General features: G+C 34.5%; 1 protein-coding gene across 1 annotated transcript; it reads right to left on the bottom strand.

Moving 5' to 3' along the window:
* Positions 1 to 807: 807 nt before the first annotated feature.
* On the bottom strand, positions 808 to 1612 carry LOC126977539 (enhancer of split malpha protein-like). The gene has a single exon (XM_050826396.1). It carries the CDS (start codon positions 1578 to 1580, stop codon positions 1107 to 1109), a length of 474 nt encoding a protein of 157 aa, XP_050682353.1. The 5' UTR covers positions 1581 to 1612; the 3' UTR covers positions 808 to 1106.
* Between the last annotated feature and the right edge of the window lie 14834 nt (positions 1613 to 16446).

Here is a 16446-nt window from a genome sequence, read left to right as displayed (position 1 = left end):
AATAAAATCAGGTAATTTTAGTATAAATTAAAACTTAAGATTGTTAAGTACCAACTAAGACTAATAAAATCTTGGATTGATACCTAAAAATGCAAAAGAATCTACAAGTATATGTTTAAAGTACAGCGTATTGAAGAACCTATAAATTTTTTACTAGAATTGAATACGCCGTAGTATGAAAACATAAAAGGTTTTCTCTATTTAAGTAGAACATCCAAAAAAACCACTTTTTAGTTCTATCTACAGATAATTAATATAAACACTCAGAATGAAGTGTTTACTCTCTCTTAACATGAATACCCAACCACTTTAATTGTGACAAAAATGATTTCTTACAGTTCATCCGACTTTAATAACACCATCAATTAAAGCTGTTTGTAGAAGTATTGGCAGATTCATTAACGAATTCTTATGATTAAAAAAAAACAAATAACTTCCATACAAAAAGCGGAAATTGGATCGAACAAAAACTGATTATTAAATCCCTAATCGCGTTCCTCAATCTCGTACAGCTATCGCGATTAATGATAACAAAAAGAAAAGTAACTTCAGGAGAAAAAACTACCATTATGAAACCAGTAGCGAGTGTACGCGTGCGTCAACCAAACTGGCTTTAGTGTCGACCTCTACAACATACTACACAGATATAATAAACGGCGCATGCTGCAGCCCGCGCTGAGCCAGTCTGACCACTTTGATTCATGCCCTCGTGCCTTGAACAACATGAATCTTATAAGTTATGTAAAGACCTTTTCATTTATTTATACTAGTTTCTTAATAACTATAGGGGATAAAGGAAAGAGTTAATACTTTCAACTAATATTTTATTTAACTTTTCATTTGTATATCTATAATTACAATAAATATGTTACCTACATTTAAATTAAAGCAAGATCACAAAATACAGATCCTATTTTTATATAAAATCAAAATATCACAATTACTTAATGTACAATTAAAGCTTTCTTGGAGTTACTGGAAGCCTATACCTAACCTAAATTCTATATGGCACCATAGAATTGTTTAAAGCTAACATCACAGACGGTTGACGAAACCATTGAGGCTCACTGGTTTCACGGAAGACACTGAATTGTCGAGTGGAAGAATTAGGCTTGAACCCAACGGTCTTGGAGGACTGGGTACTGCTGTTCAGCAGTCTGGCACTCGGTGTAGCAGTGGGACGTCGCGAAGTCAGCTTCAGGTTTGGTTACTGTAGTCCAGAAGAAGGTCCCGGCATCTGTGCGAGCGAAGTGCACGGGGATGTAGAAGTCTTCACGGGAGACTGGCACCAAATCGTATGACTCATCTCTGTTGCACACGAGGAATGCGGCGGACTGACATGAGTCCATTTCGTTGTATATCTTGCTCTCCAAAGCCTCGTTGCACGCGTTCTGTTCTGACTCAACGCACGTGTCTAAGGTTTTGGCGGGAACGCGTTTTGTTGACCTCTTGATGATTTTCATTAATGGCTTCAATATCGCCTTGATGCCGCTGTTCTTCATCTTATCACTGTTGTATTTATTTTCATTGATAGAGTTGTTAGTTGCGATGATATATTCGTTGTTAGCGTAGAAAGACATGTTGGTGAGAGTACGTGTGTCGCTTGTGAGTATTCGAGTGGGAATGTGGGGCTACATCCATCGCTCGGCTATTTATACCCGTCCGACCGCCCCCGGCGTTAAGCTCTACACGCATGAAAAGCTTCCCTCGTATACATGTGTGTGTGAATGCTTTATTCGACTATTATATTTTTGGTAAACACGAGATTGCCATATCATTATGGTTGAGGCTTTGTAATCAGTTTTGGGGTCGTGTGACAATAATTGTAAAGAGTTACGTTTGTTGTTACAAGTGCTACGCCGTAGCGGCTACTGAGTAATGTTTTAGAATATTACTGTCATTGTTTTGAATTAAGAACAATAATTAAGTCATGATATTGACACTAATATATTATGATTTAATTGAAATGTTCATAATTGTTTTAAGTAAATGTAATAATTAGTTGCGAACAATATTGACCCAAATTAATAATATTTGATATCTACATTGATTGGCAGGGTTATCAAATGGCCACGTGCTGCCGACGAGTAATGGGTAAACAATGTATGTTACTGTCAACCCTCCTCTTGTTCATTGACAATGCCTTTGTAATCACGGGGTCACTAAGCCACACGCGGTCTCGTTACGTGGGGTCGTAACGACCCTTCCGTTTTGGGGCCACTTATACGACACGAGTCTATGACAAAGCTCAATTAAATATTCAAATACTTAATAGCCATATACAAAGGTTAACTATGTCTGTATATATACATATATTATGGTTTTTATTTTTACTAGACCAATACTAATAGATAATAACGTGTTCAACTGTGTCTTGAATGTAACCCTTCTATTGGTTTTTAAATTGAATCCAAAGTTCATTATCATTTTGTTTATAAAAAGACAACGTTACCATAGAATGCCACCTACGCACATCTCATACCGGTCCTAACATGTTCGATTTTTTTCGATATTAGTCCGAAGATTATAAAAAAAATACTAAAGAAATCAGTGTAGCGGTGATAGCGATGCGTCGACCAATGGGGTGCGCGCGCGCCGGCAGGTGTACCGATGAGATGCGTGCACACATACGACATCACTTTAAATATACGATCTTTGAACACGTGCATTCGAAGAGGATAGATATATAATAATCGTATGGGATAGAGCAGGACGATGAATATTTTTTATTGATATGAATAGATTCACGACTCCTTCGTATCCGAAATAGGGTAACGCAAAGGCTAATTTGGTTATTGAAAATGAGGGGTGGTTCGTGGGAATGTAGTTCGCGTCTAGGTTCCCAGGGTTGCTCACACATTGAGCTTTTTTCGGCGAGATACGGAACGACGACAGATGGCAAGCGGAGGATCGTTCGCGTTATATTTTTTATATTAAATCGTAAGGGTATTGGAATTAAACATTCCATTTAGATGCATCAGTAGAGTTGGGGGCGAGAGGGGATGAAGATGTAAACAAGTGTAAAAAGGGGTCAGTGGGGCTTTCTGAGATGTAATTAAATATCTATTAGGGGCAATCTAAGATAGTTAGCAATGTTAGATTATCATTACGTTTTTATATAAATTATATTAGTTATTATTATCAACTATTATAATGATTTTTATGATGGTTCATTTTAAGGTAATGCTTTCTGACGTTTGTGCAGCTTTTTAGTGATTTCGCTATGTGGTATGATTTAACGATGTATGTTTGTGGAGATGTCACTTATATGTCGTAATATTACAACATGTTTCAAAGGTGACTGGAAGCTACATTTGTTTTTATATATCATCTTTTCAAGTTACACTTTGTTATTTTCAATTTATGATGTGAATGCGATAGTGAGCATAATATCATTTTTCTTTGAATTTGAAAATTTTAAATTTTTAAAATATATGTTATACATACTTGAGAAAAATAAATTAGTACTGGATTGACAGAACAAGCAAAAAAATTAAACTATTCTCCCTAACACTGTTTTATATTATTTATTTTATACCTTAGATCATTTATACGCCTATATATATCATATATCAGGAGAGTGTGGGCGGCGGTGATCACTTAACATCAGGTGACCCGTACGCTCGTTTGTCCTCCTATTCCATAAAAAAAAAATACATAGACTGTGATAGTTGTGAAAACGTCGCAATAAATTGAGGTTAACCGTTTAACCTATATTTTGAGTAAAGCACGCACACTCACACAAAAAGATCGCCAGTGTAGGACGCTTGTCACGCACACTAAAGTAATAAACCTGGCCTGTTTTCATCGGTATAAATGATCTAAGTTTTATACACTTAGAACCTTAATTAGCACCAAGCATAAGCCTCTACTAATATAAGCATTCAAGTAATAGATTCACAATGGTAGGTTGGATGATACAGGGGATCGGTTGCACCCCACGGTATTACCCCGGGGCCAAGCGACAAGTGTCCCACTTGCCGTGCAGCAGGTTAGGCCTGCGGTGCCTCCCCTCGGTATGAGCACTGCTTGCTAACACTTGTGTCCATAGATAGGGGGGCTAATTTGATGAATATCATTAACATGATATGATCTAAGCTTAAAGTTGTGGCTTGGTTTTATCAATACGTGTGTATGAATGTTATACGGTATCCCGGGCTTGAATCCCGGTAGGTGTAAACATTTATATAATGAATATTACAGATGTTTAAGTAAGTATATTGTATTAAATATATCGTTGTCTTGTACCCACAGTATTGCAGGGTATGCCTAGTTTGGGGCAAGATAATTTGTGTAAAAGTGTGTCAATATTATTACTATGTTATGTATTTCAGAATTCTATTTCTTTATCCACGTAAAGAATTATTCATTTGCCAATTTACGAAATGGATAGACCGATTGTAACGCTATTTTCATGTAGAATCTTTTTTTATGTAGATACCAATTGTATTTTATTTGATATACGCGCACATTTGAATAAACTCTTTTATGTCCACCTGAAAACGTGCTCTGAAAGGCTCACGAAACGATGGGTTAGCTCAAGTAATAATAGAAATGTAAAAACACAGATACGATTACACGCGTTTTAATTCTTTAAAAAGTGTTTTATTTAAACAGATACTAATTATTAATACGTTTCTCCAAAAAAAACTATACGTTAGTTTTGGAAAAAAATTAATACTTATGAAATAAAACATGAGTAGTTATAATTTGCTCCGTACGTGCACTAAACCTGCGCGGATGAAGTCGCATGCCGCTGCTGGTTGATTAAATTATTAATGATAGTGAAATTATACCTTGATTTATTTATATTTATTGTATTTATAGATTCACGAGTGATGAATGAATACTGAATACAGGCTTCTTGTACATGATGCCGCCCTGGTAGCACAGCGGTGATTTTTCTGCCGTTGTAGGGAGTAAGTTACAGCTAGTGAAATTACTGCGGTAAAGAAAGTTAGCACCTTATGTATCTCTTATTCATTATTTGCGTACACAATTTGTTCCTAACTTCTAAATTATTCTTAGTAAATATAATCGAAAAACAAGAAACCGTCAAGATGATTCATAATTATGTATTAATTGCTATTTAAAAATATCACAAATTTCTAATCTCAATATATTCTAATAAATCTTTCGAAATCAATCCAACTCCCCTCACTGTTGAGTGTGGGAATTTCAGTTACTTGAATCAATGTAATCAAACTTGAGGGTGGGTATAAAGCCCACGCATAAATCACCCCTAATCGCTTATTTTTTGCTTAACCCACTTGTTGCGTCACCTACAAACCGTATAATATTATTAACAACAATACTTCGCACAGCTGAAAATAAACATTAAATATTATAAGCTTTATTCAACCGTATTAAGGCTCTATGTTATCATATAAATGATACCATCTGCATTTATAACTTTGTAAAGTATATTTTTGAGGGGTGGAGAATTACAGGGGTTGATGGACAATTAACGAAATCGCAGGTAAAGTTATTTTAAATAGAAAGGGAATTTCGTGATTTTATGTACGGTTGGATTGTGATATGTTATTGTTATTAATCATTTGTTATTGTTATAAATATATCTTATATGATAAAATGTTATTGGAAAATATAAAAGGTTCAAGGGTTTATTTCGTGGGCATAAATGATTTGGTAATAGAGATGCTCTTTTATTCAATTATACAGGACTGAACTTTAATTATGCGAGGATTCTGGAAGCAGGTTTTATAACTTGAAAATAAAAACAAAAATGTTTAACAAATAATATATTTTATTTTTACATAATATAAATTTTCTGTGAAAGACTCAGCTGTACGCAATATAATGTAGGTATTAATATCGCAGAAGAAGAAGAAGAGCTGTTTGTTTCTAATTTGTGAAAAAGAACTACATTTATAGTCACGCTTCTTGCTACTAGCCTGATTATCAAAAAAGCTGTTGAAGGATTTTTTTGCAGCATATGTATGTACCTAAGAATTAGATTTGCAGTCAAGTGATTTCCATTTTATAATTAAAATTGTCATATGATAATATCTTATATTTGTAAGGTATCCAAAATTATTGTTTTTACTGCAAAAATAAAAACCATAATTTTGATATTTTTAATGTTTTATGTAGATTATTGCAAATAAAAAAATATAAAATTTAACCTCTATTAGTATTCTATAAGTCTTGGTCAATAATTTATGTAATTTTGTGATACTAATTTTGTAATTTTGTGTAATATTTAATGTGTTAGTAATAATATAAAAATTATTTTCGTACAATTGTAGTTTATTTTTTTTTTATTTTATAGAAGAGGAGGGGAACGTTACGAACGGCTCACCTGATGTTAAGTGATCACCACCACCCACATTCTCTTCCAACAACAGAAGAAATACTCCTGTATTTCGAAGAAATATTCCTGTTTTTCGAACGAAAGTGAACACGCTTTTATTGAAGGTACCCATGTCATATCGTCCTGGAAACACCGCACAAGGAAGCTCATTCTACAGTTTGGTTGTATGTGTAAGAAATTTCCTTGAAAGCCGCACTGTGGAAGAACGCCACGAGTTTGTCTTGACCAATTGACCAGTAACCTTACCAAATATGCTGCACTTAAGTGAATGTTTATAACATCATAACACTTCTCTCGCATCCTGCCTTTCCAATAATAGCACATCTAGTAGTGAGGTTGCTACAATATGTTTTCCTTGTGTGCATCCAGGATAACGGAGCGATAGTTTCTTTTCATGACAGTTTGTGTATAAACGAAATATGAAGACACATCTGACACCCTGCATCACCAAATAACATAAACCGAGGAACCCGAGGGGCGTGAGTTTGAGTCCCGCATCTTCCATACATTTTGGTATAAATGACATTTGAATATTAAGTCCCAAGAGTGTCTGTGGGATATCACTTAATAATGACAAGTTGTATACACCACATACACGAATTTTTATCAGCATCCAATAATAATGCAGTAACGACCTGATCACGCTGCTCTGCAGAAGATATCCTCAACCGACCTTTGTTTGGTTGGGAAACATTTGTAGCATAATATACCTTAAGATGTTGATTCGTAAATATTCAGACAAATTTCTGCATGGATAGTGTTTTAGGAAGACAAATGATTTCTTAAAACATTACAATATAAAAATATAATACTTATAATATTTAAAATATTTTGTACAGAGTATACAATTATCAGCTAAATGTTGAAAATGACTACAATTTGAAAGCCTTAGACAGTAAAATTTTGTGGTGTTAAAAGATGAAAACCCCTCTATCACCATTTCGTTAGGACTGCTTATTATTTAAATACAGTTTATCTTATAATTATATTACTATATAATAAATAAATAAATAAAATTAGCCATACAGAACATTACAAAAATAAAATCCATAATTAGGCTAGGCGATGAAACGATAGACAAAAGGAGAAGGCTCAGCTTCATCTGACGTGGGATCATGGATTCATGCTTCCATTCTCTCTTTCAGCGCTCCCCTCCACCGTCAAGGTCTTTAGTGGGAGTGGATGTATTATGGCTCCCCGATTACCTAATAGGGCTATATTTTTATTGAATATAACATCTAAGTATCTAGTATATTAGAAATGACATCAAAAAGAATTCTAAAGGAATCAATTTTGAGAAAATAAATACTTTTTATGCCTTTTAAGAGTACCGTATCTGTAAATAAACATGTTTTACACACTGCTATTAAATAAGAGAGGCGAAAAAATTTGCGTGAAATGAAGTGAAATTTGCGTGTGAAAAAAGCCTTAATGATTTGCATGTAGTTTTAATGTAGAACTGCAGGTTAATTATGTAGTTGCAAGATACGTGTTACATTTAGTGTTAAAAAATTAAATAATACGATTAAAATTCGAGCAAAGTCCTAACTCCGTAGTTTAAGCCTGACGGAGAAGTATAAAATATATTGTGGGAAAGTTACGATTCAAGTGTGTCGAAGAGGTAGCATCGTTAGGGATGAGAATAATAAAATAATCAAGCCATCTCGTTAAACTTTTGCTTTCTTTTGAATACTCCATATTCTACGGCATTAACTATCAGGGCTTCTTTAAGGGTGTAACTAGTAAGATACGAATAGTTAGTAATTAACAAACACTTAACTGGCGATTCCAATAATTACTTCTAAAATGCTTTTAATATAAAAAGATATACCATACATAATTTTAGTAAAAATGTTTACGGAAATTATGTATGGAATATCTAATAAATTAAGTTTGGTCATGGTTTTTCTAGCTCAAAACTAAACAAAAATCGATAAAAATCTCGATATCTCTTATCTATCTTGCTCAATATCTGGAAATCTATAGACCTTTAGAGTTACTATCAAGTAAATTTTTAATGCACTTATAATATTTAACAATGGGTATAACCGAGTCACAACAGGTAACTTGCTACCTACATAAATACACAAATAATGCAACATTAACAAGTGACAAATTATGTCAAATTGTTAAGTGACTGAGTGAAATGGTTGTTTCGTAGAAACTACAGCCCGTAGAACCACTAACGATCAGTTATTTGAAACTTATTGGTCATCTTATAAGAAAGCCTGAATAGTTTTTAATTAAGGATTCGTCGCGCTCTGTATGAACGGTGTTATAAAAATATAATGGCTTCCATACAATAATTGTGGAATCTGTTTTATGGTCTCAATAGGGAGCTATACTATATAATGGATTTCATCAGATCTTCTTAATTACGTACAGAAAATCGATTATATAGCGGGCGTGAGAAAAAACCAAATTATAGACTGGATTCTTAACACTTAAGGGTTGAAAGGGTTGTCTTGATGCTGTTGGTTAGGGATAATTTGGGTAAGTACCCATGTTATAGTTAACATTCAATCAATCAAACTAACGACTCCTGATTATATTGTGTATTTTTTTACAATAAGAATGTTATACCGGGATAATACTAGGTTATTAAAGAGCATACCAAATTTACTTAAATACTATTCCTGTTTGGGAAATAAAAATATATAGTTATCTGTACTGTTTGCTGTTAAACAAAGAATGAAGTCATTGAGTCAAGAATGATTGAGAAAAAAATGTTCTGAAAAAAAAATTGCTTTATTTGTGACTTTACTCAGTATCTTGTATGCCCTCCTCGGTTTTTAATGCACCTCAAGGGTAGAAGAGCCTAGAAGAGGTACACTCTCCACCAGGTGTACCACTGTTTCTTGAGGAATTTGGTGCCAAGGGTTCTTTAGATCCATATATTTTATAGTACCCTTTTGTATACAACTTTTTCTTTAGCACTAATTTATATTCATTTAAAGGTAAGTTCTGAATGTCAATAGGGACCTTATTATAAAACCGTATACATAGACCTCTGAATGAATTTGTGACTTTTTGAAGTCGACTTACATGAACAGCAAGCCTATCCCTATTTCTAGTATCGACATTATGAGTGTCACTAATTTTTTTAAACGAATTTATATTTTTTTACATAAACAAGGTTTTCATGTATGTATTGCGATGTCAAAGTCAAAACTTTTATTTCCTTAAATATTTTCCTTAGTGACACTCTTGGTCCTAATTTATAGATGGCACGAATAGCTCGCTTTTGCAGTGTGAAAATGATGTTAACATCGGCAGCATTTCCCCAAAGTAAAATGCCGTATGTCATCAGTCTATAAAAATAGCTGAAGTAGACCAACCTCGCGGTATTTTCATCCGTAAGTTGCCGAATTTTTTTAACTGCGTATGCTGCAGAACTAAGCTTTTTCGCTAATTCAAAATATGAGGACCCCACCGAAGTTTGGTATCTAAGGTAATGCCTAAAAATACGGTTGTATCTACAGGTTTCAACTCATCGTCTAAAATTTAATACAGTTGGTTTTTTTTTCATTAAGAAGGAGATTATTCGTAGTGAACCATTCCACTACTTTGGAGATAGCATTGTTCACGTCATCAAAAGCAGTATGCTGTCTATGTAGTTTAAAAAGTAAAGAAGTATCATCTGCAAACAATACTATCTCATGCTTATTTTGTACAAAGTATGGTAAATCATTTATATTTACAAGGAATAGGAATGGCCCAAGAATCAATCCCTGTGTAACGCCCATGGTAACGGGAGATCCAGCTGACCTCTTACTGTTCACCTCAACCATCTGAACCCTGTTGCCCAAATAAGACTTCAGAAGGCTAAGTGCTTCTCCCTTGATACCATAATGATGTAGTTTTCTGATTAAGATTTCATGATGAACAAAGTCAAATGCCTTGGATAAATCACAGAAAATACCAACGACATCCTGACAATTTTCCCAGGCTCTAAAAATTTGTTGTTGAGCGACCCCTTGAAAAACCATATTGTTTAGTGCTCATTAAATTGTTACCATAAAAATGTTTAAGCAATTGTTGTAAAATAAGCTTTTCAAATATTTTACTTAGCGTCGGTAGAATAGATATTGGTCTAAAATTTGTGGGGTCAGTAGAACTACCGGCTTTGAATAATGGAATGACTTTACTCTGTTTCATCAAACCAGGAAACACCATTGTCAACACATAGGTTATATGACAACCAAGTATGGAGCAATACAATCAGCTATGGAGTGAATTATTTTAACGGAAAAGCCATCACCGATTAGCAACCTTTTTCAATTCTACTGATTTAAAGGCTTTTATTACATCATTGTAAGTAACATGAGTGAATTTGAACTCTATTTTACATTCATTTATATTAGACATAATAATAGATTCAGCAAGAGTGGCAGATGACTTTAGGGCCTTGGTGGTGGAAACTGGAATGTCAGCAAAAAATCTTTAAAAAGCTTCTGCAACATCTTGGTCTGTATTCAAGATTTATCATTTATTTTTAAACTAAAATTTAAGTTGCGAGGTTTTCTTCCAGTCTCACTGTTTATTACTTGCCATGTTGATTTTATTTTATCTGAGCTATTTTTAATTTTATTACTTATATACATTTTGCTAAGGTACATGAGCGTTTAAATATCTTTGAATAATATTTAACATAGTTAGCAAATCTTTCTGAGTCATTATACAATTTTTCATCGTAAAGTGAGTATAATTTCCTCCTGCTAATATGAATTACCACCGTTGACCAATCACTGAAAGACAATGATTTATTTTTCTGTATATAATTTGGCTTAAGTATAACATTATATTCACCTTTGATAACATCAATAATAGAATCATATAGTTCATTAGGGTCCTTAGAATCATTTAAACTAGGTAACTTCATTAAAGTATTTGATCTAAAATTATCTAGGCGACTAGTGTTCACAGGTACATATTTAACACTGTACTTAGGTTAACTATAATTAAAATTAAAAGTGGTCAGTGGTCTGATTCTAATTTATTTATAATTGACTTTGACTGTGGGACAATATTGGTAAATATATTATCAAGACAGGTTGATGTAGTCACTGTAATTTTAGTTCTAAAAATAAATTTACTAGAAATGCTAATGCTATAAAGCATCGAAATAGGGATATTAGCTTAGTGCTCAGGCAGGATTCAACTAGTAAATTGACATTAAAATCTCCACAAACATGAATATTTTTATTATTATTATTACTAATTTTAAATAATACTTCATCCATATTTTTTTCAAAAATGTCTTATGATGCAGCTGGTAGTCTATATACACTTATTACAACAAGATGCTCAAGCTCTATACAGGCTCTCTCAATAGTTTGTTCAACTGAGTAGTAGTAGTACTAAAAACTACTACACTATGAGCAAGATTTGAAAGTGTAGGTACTGGCAGCATTTCAGCGTTGGATAGCTGTGCTGGTGTAGTTTCTGAAATATCTGTCACAGCTTGGGTTTCCAGGAGCTCTATTGAGGCGCATAGATCTTTATACAGGCCATGCGATTGTGAAATACATGTCAAGTTCATTTCATTCATTCATATTGATTCATAAAATATTTATTACACCTAAAATTATCGGTGGTGAACACTTGCCATCAGTAGACTGGTGGCTCTTTTCTTCTGGTGGTTATTTAGATTTCGAAAATTAAAACAACTTAGTCATGTTTTGGTCACAATAGGGAAATAAGTGTAGCCCTTTTCTAGTAACAATACGAGAATGGACCAAAGCCACCATATGTCGAAAAAGTTAAATTTTGTTCACTTTTAACACAAATTAACGGTTCAGTTCCGATCTTGAAGGAGTTACAAGAGGAGTTAGTCAAGCCCCGGAAGACTCAAGTTTGCGCGTTTACCACAAAAAAACCCATTTGTCGTATCACCGCTCTTCGACAACACTTCCCTTAAAGCCTCGCCTAGTATCAGAATACTGGGTCTCGAAATCTCGAGCGATTGCAAATTCCGTGGCCATCTGGAGGGCAAAGCTGTACAATTGTTAACAACTATACTACGATTCATACAAATAAATCATTACATTTCATTTCAAAACCCAAACTGGCTTCGAAGAAGCTGGGCGTCATTAATAGAGCACGGCAATACTTCAAGCCGGCCCACATTCTAGCGCTCTACAAAACGCAGGTCCGGCCACACATGAAGTATTGCTGACATCTCTGGTCTGGCGTACCCCAGTATCAGCTCTACCCATTTGACCGCGTGCAACTTAGAGCAGCTCGAATTGTCGGGGACCCAGTGCTCTGTGAACGGCTGGATCACTTAACGCGTTTATCACGGGGAGTGTTCCGAAGAGCTGTTTAACCTGATTCCTGCCGCCGAATTCCACCTTCGCACGACATGCCACAAGTTAGGATATCATCCCCACCACCTGGATGTATGGCGGTCCTCCACAGTGCGGTTTTCAAGGAGCTTTCTTCCACGTACTACAAAGCTGTGGAATGAACTCCCTTGTGCGGTGTTTCCGGGACGATACGACATGGGTACCTTCAAAAAAAGCGCGTAGACCTTCCTTAAAGGCCGGCAACGCTCCTGTGATTCCTCTGGTGATCACTTAACACCGGGTGACCCGTACGCTCATTTGTCCTCCAATTCCATAAAAAAAAAGGTACTTTCTGATTTAGTGAAACGTTTATTGTTGGGCGATGCGTATTGTGTAAAATTTTAGGTAACCAAATAATAGTAGTAGATATATATTCCTTAGATTTGGTTAAACAATATTGATAAGTTCAAGTGAGCTTGTCGACGCGCTACTTACATTCAGTTATGGCTCAGTTAACGCTCTAGGGAAATTATAGGAGAATACCAGTCTAGAGCAAGACGTGGATAGTAATGGAACTTAACGTTAATAATTTTAAAATACGGGAATAAAAAAATAATAATAATAAAGTCAACTTCTGAGAGCTGGGTGTATATTACTTATATACCTTGGAATAGGGGATATTTTCCCAGCGTCAATAAATTTAATTAATCATTTGAAAGCTAATATTTATATGCTTCTACGACTCTCGAGTTGCAAGGTATCTGTATTATTGTAGCTTTTTATGGAAAAGGAGGAAAAACGAGCGTACGCGTCACCTGGTGTCAAGTAATCACCGCCGCCCACAATCTCTTACAACACCAGAGGAGTCACAGGAGCGTTGCTGGCCGTTATGGAAGCTATACACGTTTTCTTTGAGGGTACCCATGTCGTATCGTTCTGGAAACACCGCCCAAGGAAGCTAATTTCACAGCTGGAAGAAAGTTCAGTACGTGAAAGAAAGTTCCTTGAAAACTGCACTGTGCAGGAACGTAACACATCCAGATGGTGGGGAAGATATGGAATTTGGTAGGAATCAGATGAAACAGCTCTTCGGAACACTCTCCGTGATAAATGCGGTGGAAATCACACAATGAAATGACAGGTGGTCCAGCCGTTCACAGAGCACTGGCACTCCGACAGTTCGAGCAGCTCTATGTTGCACGCGGCCAAAGGGTTCGAGCTGATACTGGAATGTGCCAGACCAGAGAAGACAGCAATACTCCATGTGTGACCGGATCTGCGCTGTGTAGAGCGCTAGAATGAGAACTGGCTTGTAGTATTGCCGTGCTCTATTTCTGACCCCATCTTCTTAGGAGACAATTTGACTTTGCCTTCCAGATGACCGCGGAATTGGTAGAATTAAAAATATTTTTGTAATTTTTATTTATCAAACGCATTCATAATTTCAAGATCCTCGAGCATCTTATGAGCATGCTCTTGTCTAAAGATACTTGGCATTCAAATGAAAGGAGATATAATATAAGGCTGCAATATATACGTGACATAAAACGATACTCGATTGAAATACAAAATATGTGGTAGCAGTATTGGTTGCATGATTCTACCTCATTCAAAATCCAACCCCATAACTAACACTTAACAGGCTTTAAAAATTCAAAAATTCATCTCGTTTACAGCAAAATTACGCGTCACTAAGCGATGTTTTTCCACCAAATGATACGTTGAAACTTAACTGCAGATGAGATTTTAATTTTGTGAGTCCCTCAGTTGTAACACCTTTTTTCCTTAATTTAAAGGAACACATAATTATAGATGATCGCCGTCGTTCCCAATCATTTGTCTTAATGACTGTAAATTGCTGCAGTAAACAGACTCGCATGCTCTCAGTCGGTTTACACATTTTTGAAGATAATTCGGATCCTATTTATGGTGGTATTTAACTATTTATTTCCGTCATATACTCATTATGTTTTATTTCAAACGATATGGGATAAATATGCTTAAATCAAATACTTTTAAATAAAAAAACGCGTGTAATTGTAACTGTATTTTTTACGTAAGGAATTTTAGTAAAAAGTTACAGTACTTCTGAATACGTGCTCCTGCGAAGGTCAAAAAACGTCGGGTCGATGTGAGTTATTCTCTATTTAATCATTAATTAAGCCATTAAGCTTGTGTTTTTCTTATTTTTATTGGTGAAACGGAACTATTGAGTGCGAGGTTGCCAGAACGATCTGCCAGATAATTCATCTAGAAATTAAATATTGTGATTCTGAAACGCAATCTGTTATATCTGGAACTTTAATGTAGCGATTAATTTATCTAGCCTATGACAATCTGCTACTTTTTCTTAGACATTGTGAAACAAATCCTTAATAGATTTAAGTATTCAAGGATACCTTCTACGTTTACACGTCAAGGATGCCAAATACTACATAACTTCTTGTTAGACTTTTTAACGCTTCCTTAAAAAGCGAAATCACAGGTTTACACAAAAATAAAAATAAAATCATCCAGTTATCCAAAAAACTCTCAAAAATCGGCCAAAGTATATCGCCAATGAAAGAGTGCGGTTTGGATACCTCCCTTCCGTATCTAATCTTCATTTCACATAAAAGGTTTGCGTGGCTAATCTTACATAAGTTAATGCAATCAAAGAACGCGTTATCGCGACCCTAAATAATAATGATTAAGTGGCAAATAAAAAACGTATCCAGGAGATAAAAAGTGTCGACGAAGGTTTTATAGTTTTCATGATAAAATATCGCTCAACTTTTGGAGTAAAAAGTTATCTTGATGATAAGGATACGGAGGCAGAACGTCCATGGATTTCTGACCGGTTCAGATAATACCTAAACATTTGGAATTATTTTGCGGTTTTCTGTCAAACAAGGCCAGTGTTGGTAAGTAAGCTTACGATTAACTTAGCACTTATAACTGGATACAATCAGGATTAAAAATTATTAGTTATAATTTATGAATCCAAAACGTGAAATCTGAATGACACCCTCAATATTCGAAGAAGGAGAATGAAAGAAATTTCTAAACAAGCCAACAGATTTACCAGTCTTAACGTGTGATGTCGTATTTTTATATTAAGTTACCTTACGAAGGATCATGCACATGACTTGGTATGTTTTTTTTTTATCTCAATAGCTTCGTGATATTGTACAAAGGCTCATGTATAATAACTCCATTCATCTCAACTCAATAATAATTGAATATCTTATTGGTAGTAAGGTGTAACTCTATGTATAAATAAATAATTAAGCATTGCCAATTCCAATTTTTTCCTATGAAATGTTTCTTAAGTATTCTAAGTGTTAATAATGGATTAGGAGAGGAATTGAATGTTGGGGTCAGTAATTGATTGATAAATTATTAATCATCACCCAAGCTTATTGGTACAAAAGTAATTTTACTGCCGTTCGTAAGTCAAAGTCAAAGTTTTTATTTGCATAAACATGTTAGATTGATGTTACATAAATATTATTGAGTACATGTTTGCCACATTTATGACGTGCAAATTTTATAAAGTACATTTCTTGGAATACAAAAAAAAAATCATTAGTTACAATAATATAAATTTAACAAAAGATTAGTAGCAGTATTTATAGTATATAGTCAAGTTTTTAGTTGAAAATATTCGTCTAATGAATATAAGCAGTTTTTACTAAGGTATATTTTCAATTTAGATGAGAAATTCCTATTTGACGATACCTCTCTTATTATTTTTGGGATGTGATTATGGATTTTTATGCAGATACACAAACAGTTTCTCTGAAATAATGTAGTTCTACAGCAAGGTAGCAGCAAGGTCTTTCG

Source organism: Leptidea sinapis, chromosome 45 (assembly GCF_905404315.1).
Source record: "Leptidea sinapis chromosome 45, ilLepSina1.1, whole genome shotgun sequence".
NCBI lineage: Eukaryota > Metazoa > Arthropoda > Insecta > Lepidoptera > Pieridae > Leptidea > Leptidea sinapis.
Note: the sequence above shows the minus strand (reverse complement) of the source record. Positions and strands in the feature narration are given on the sequence as shown.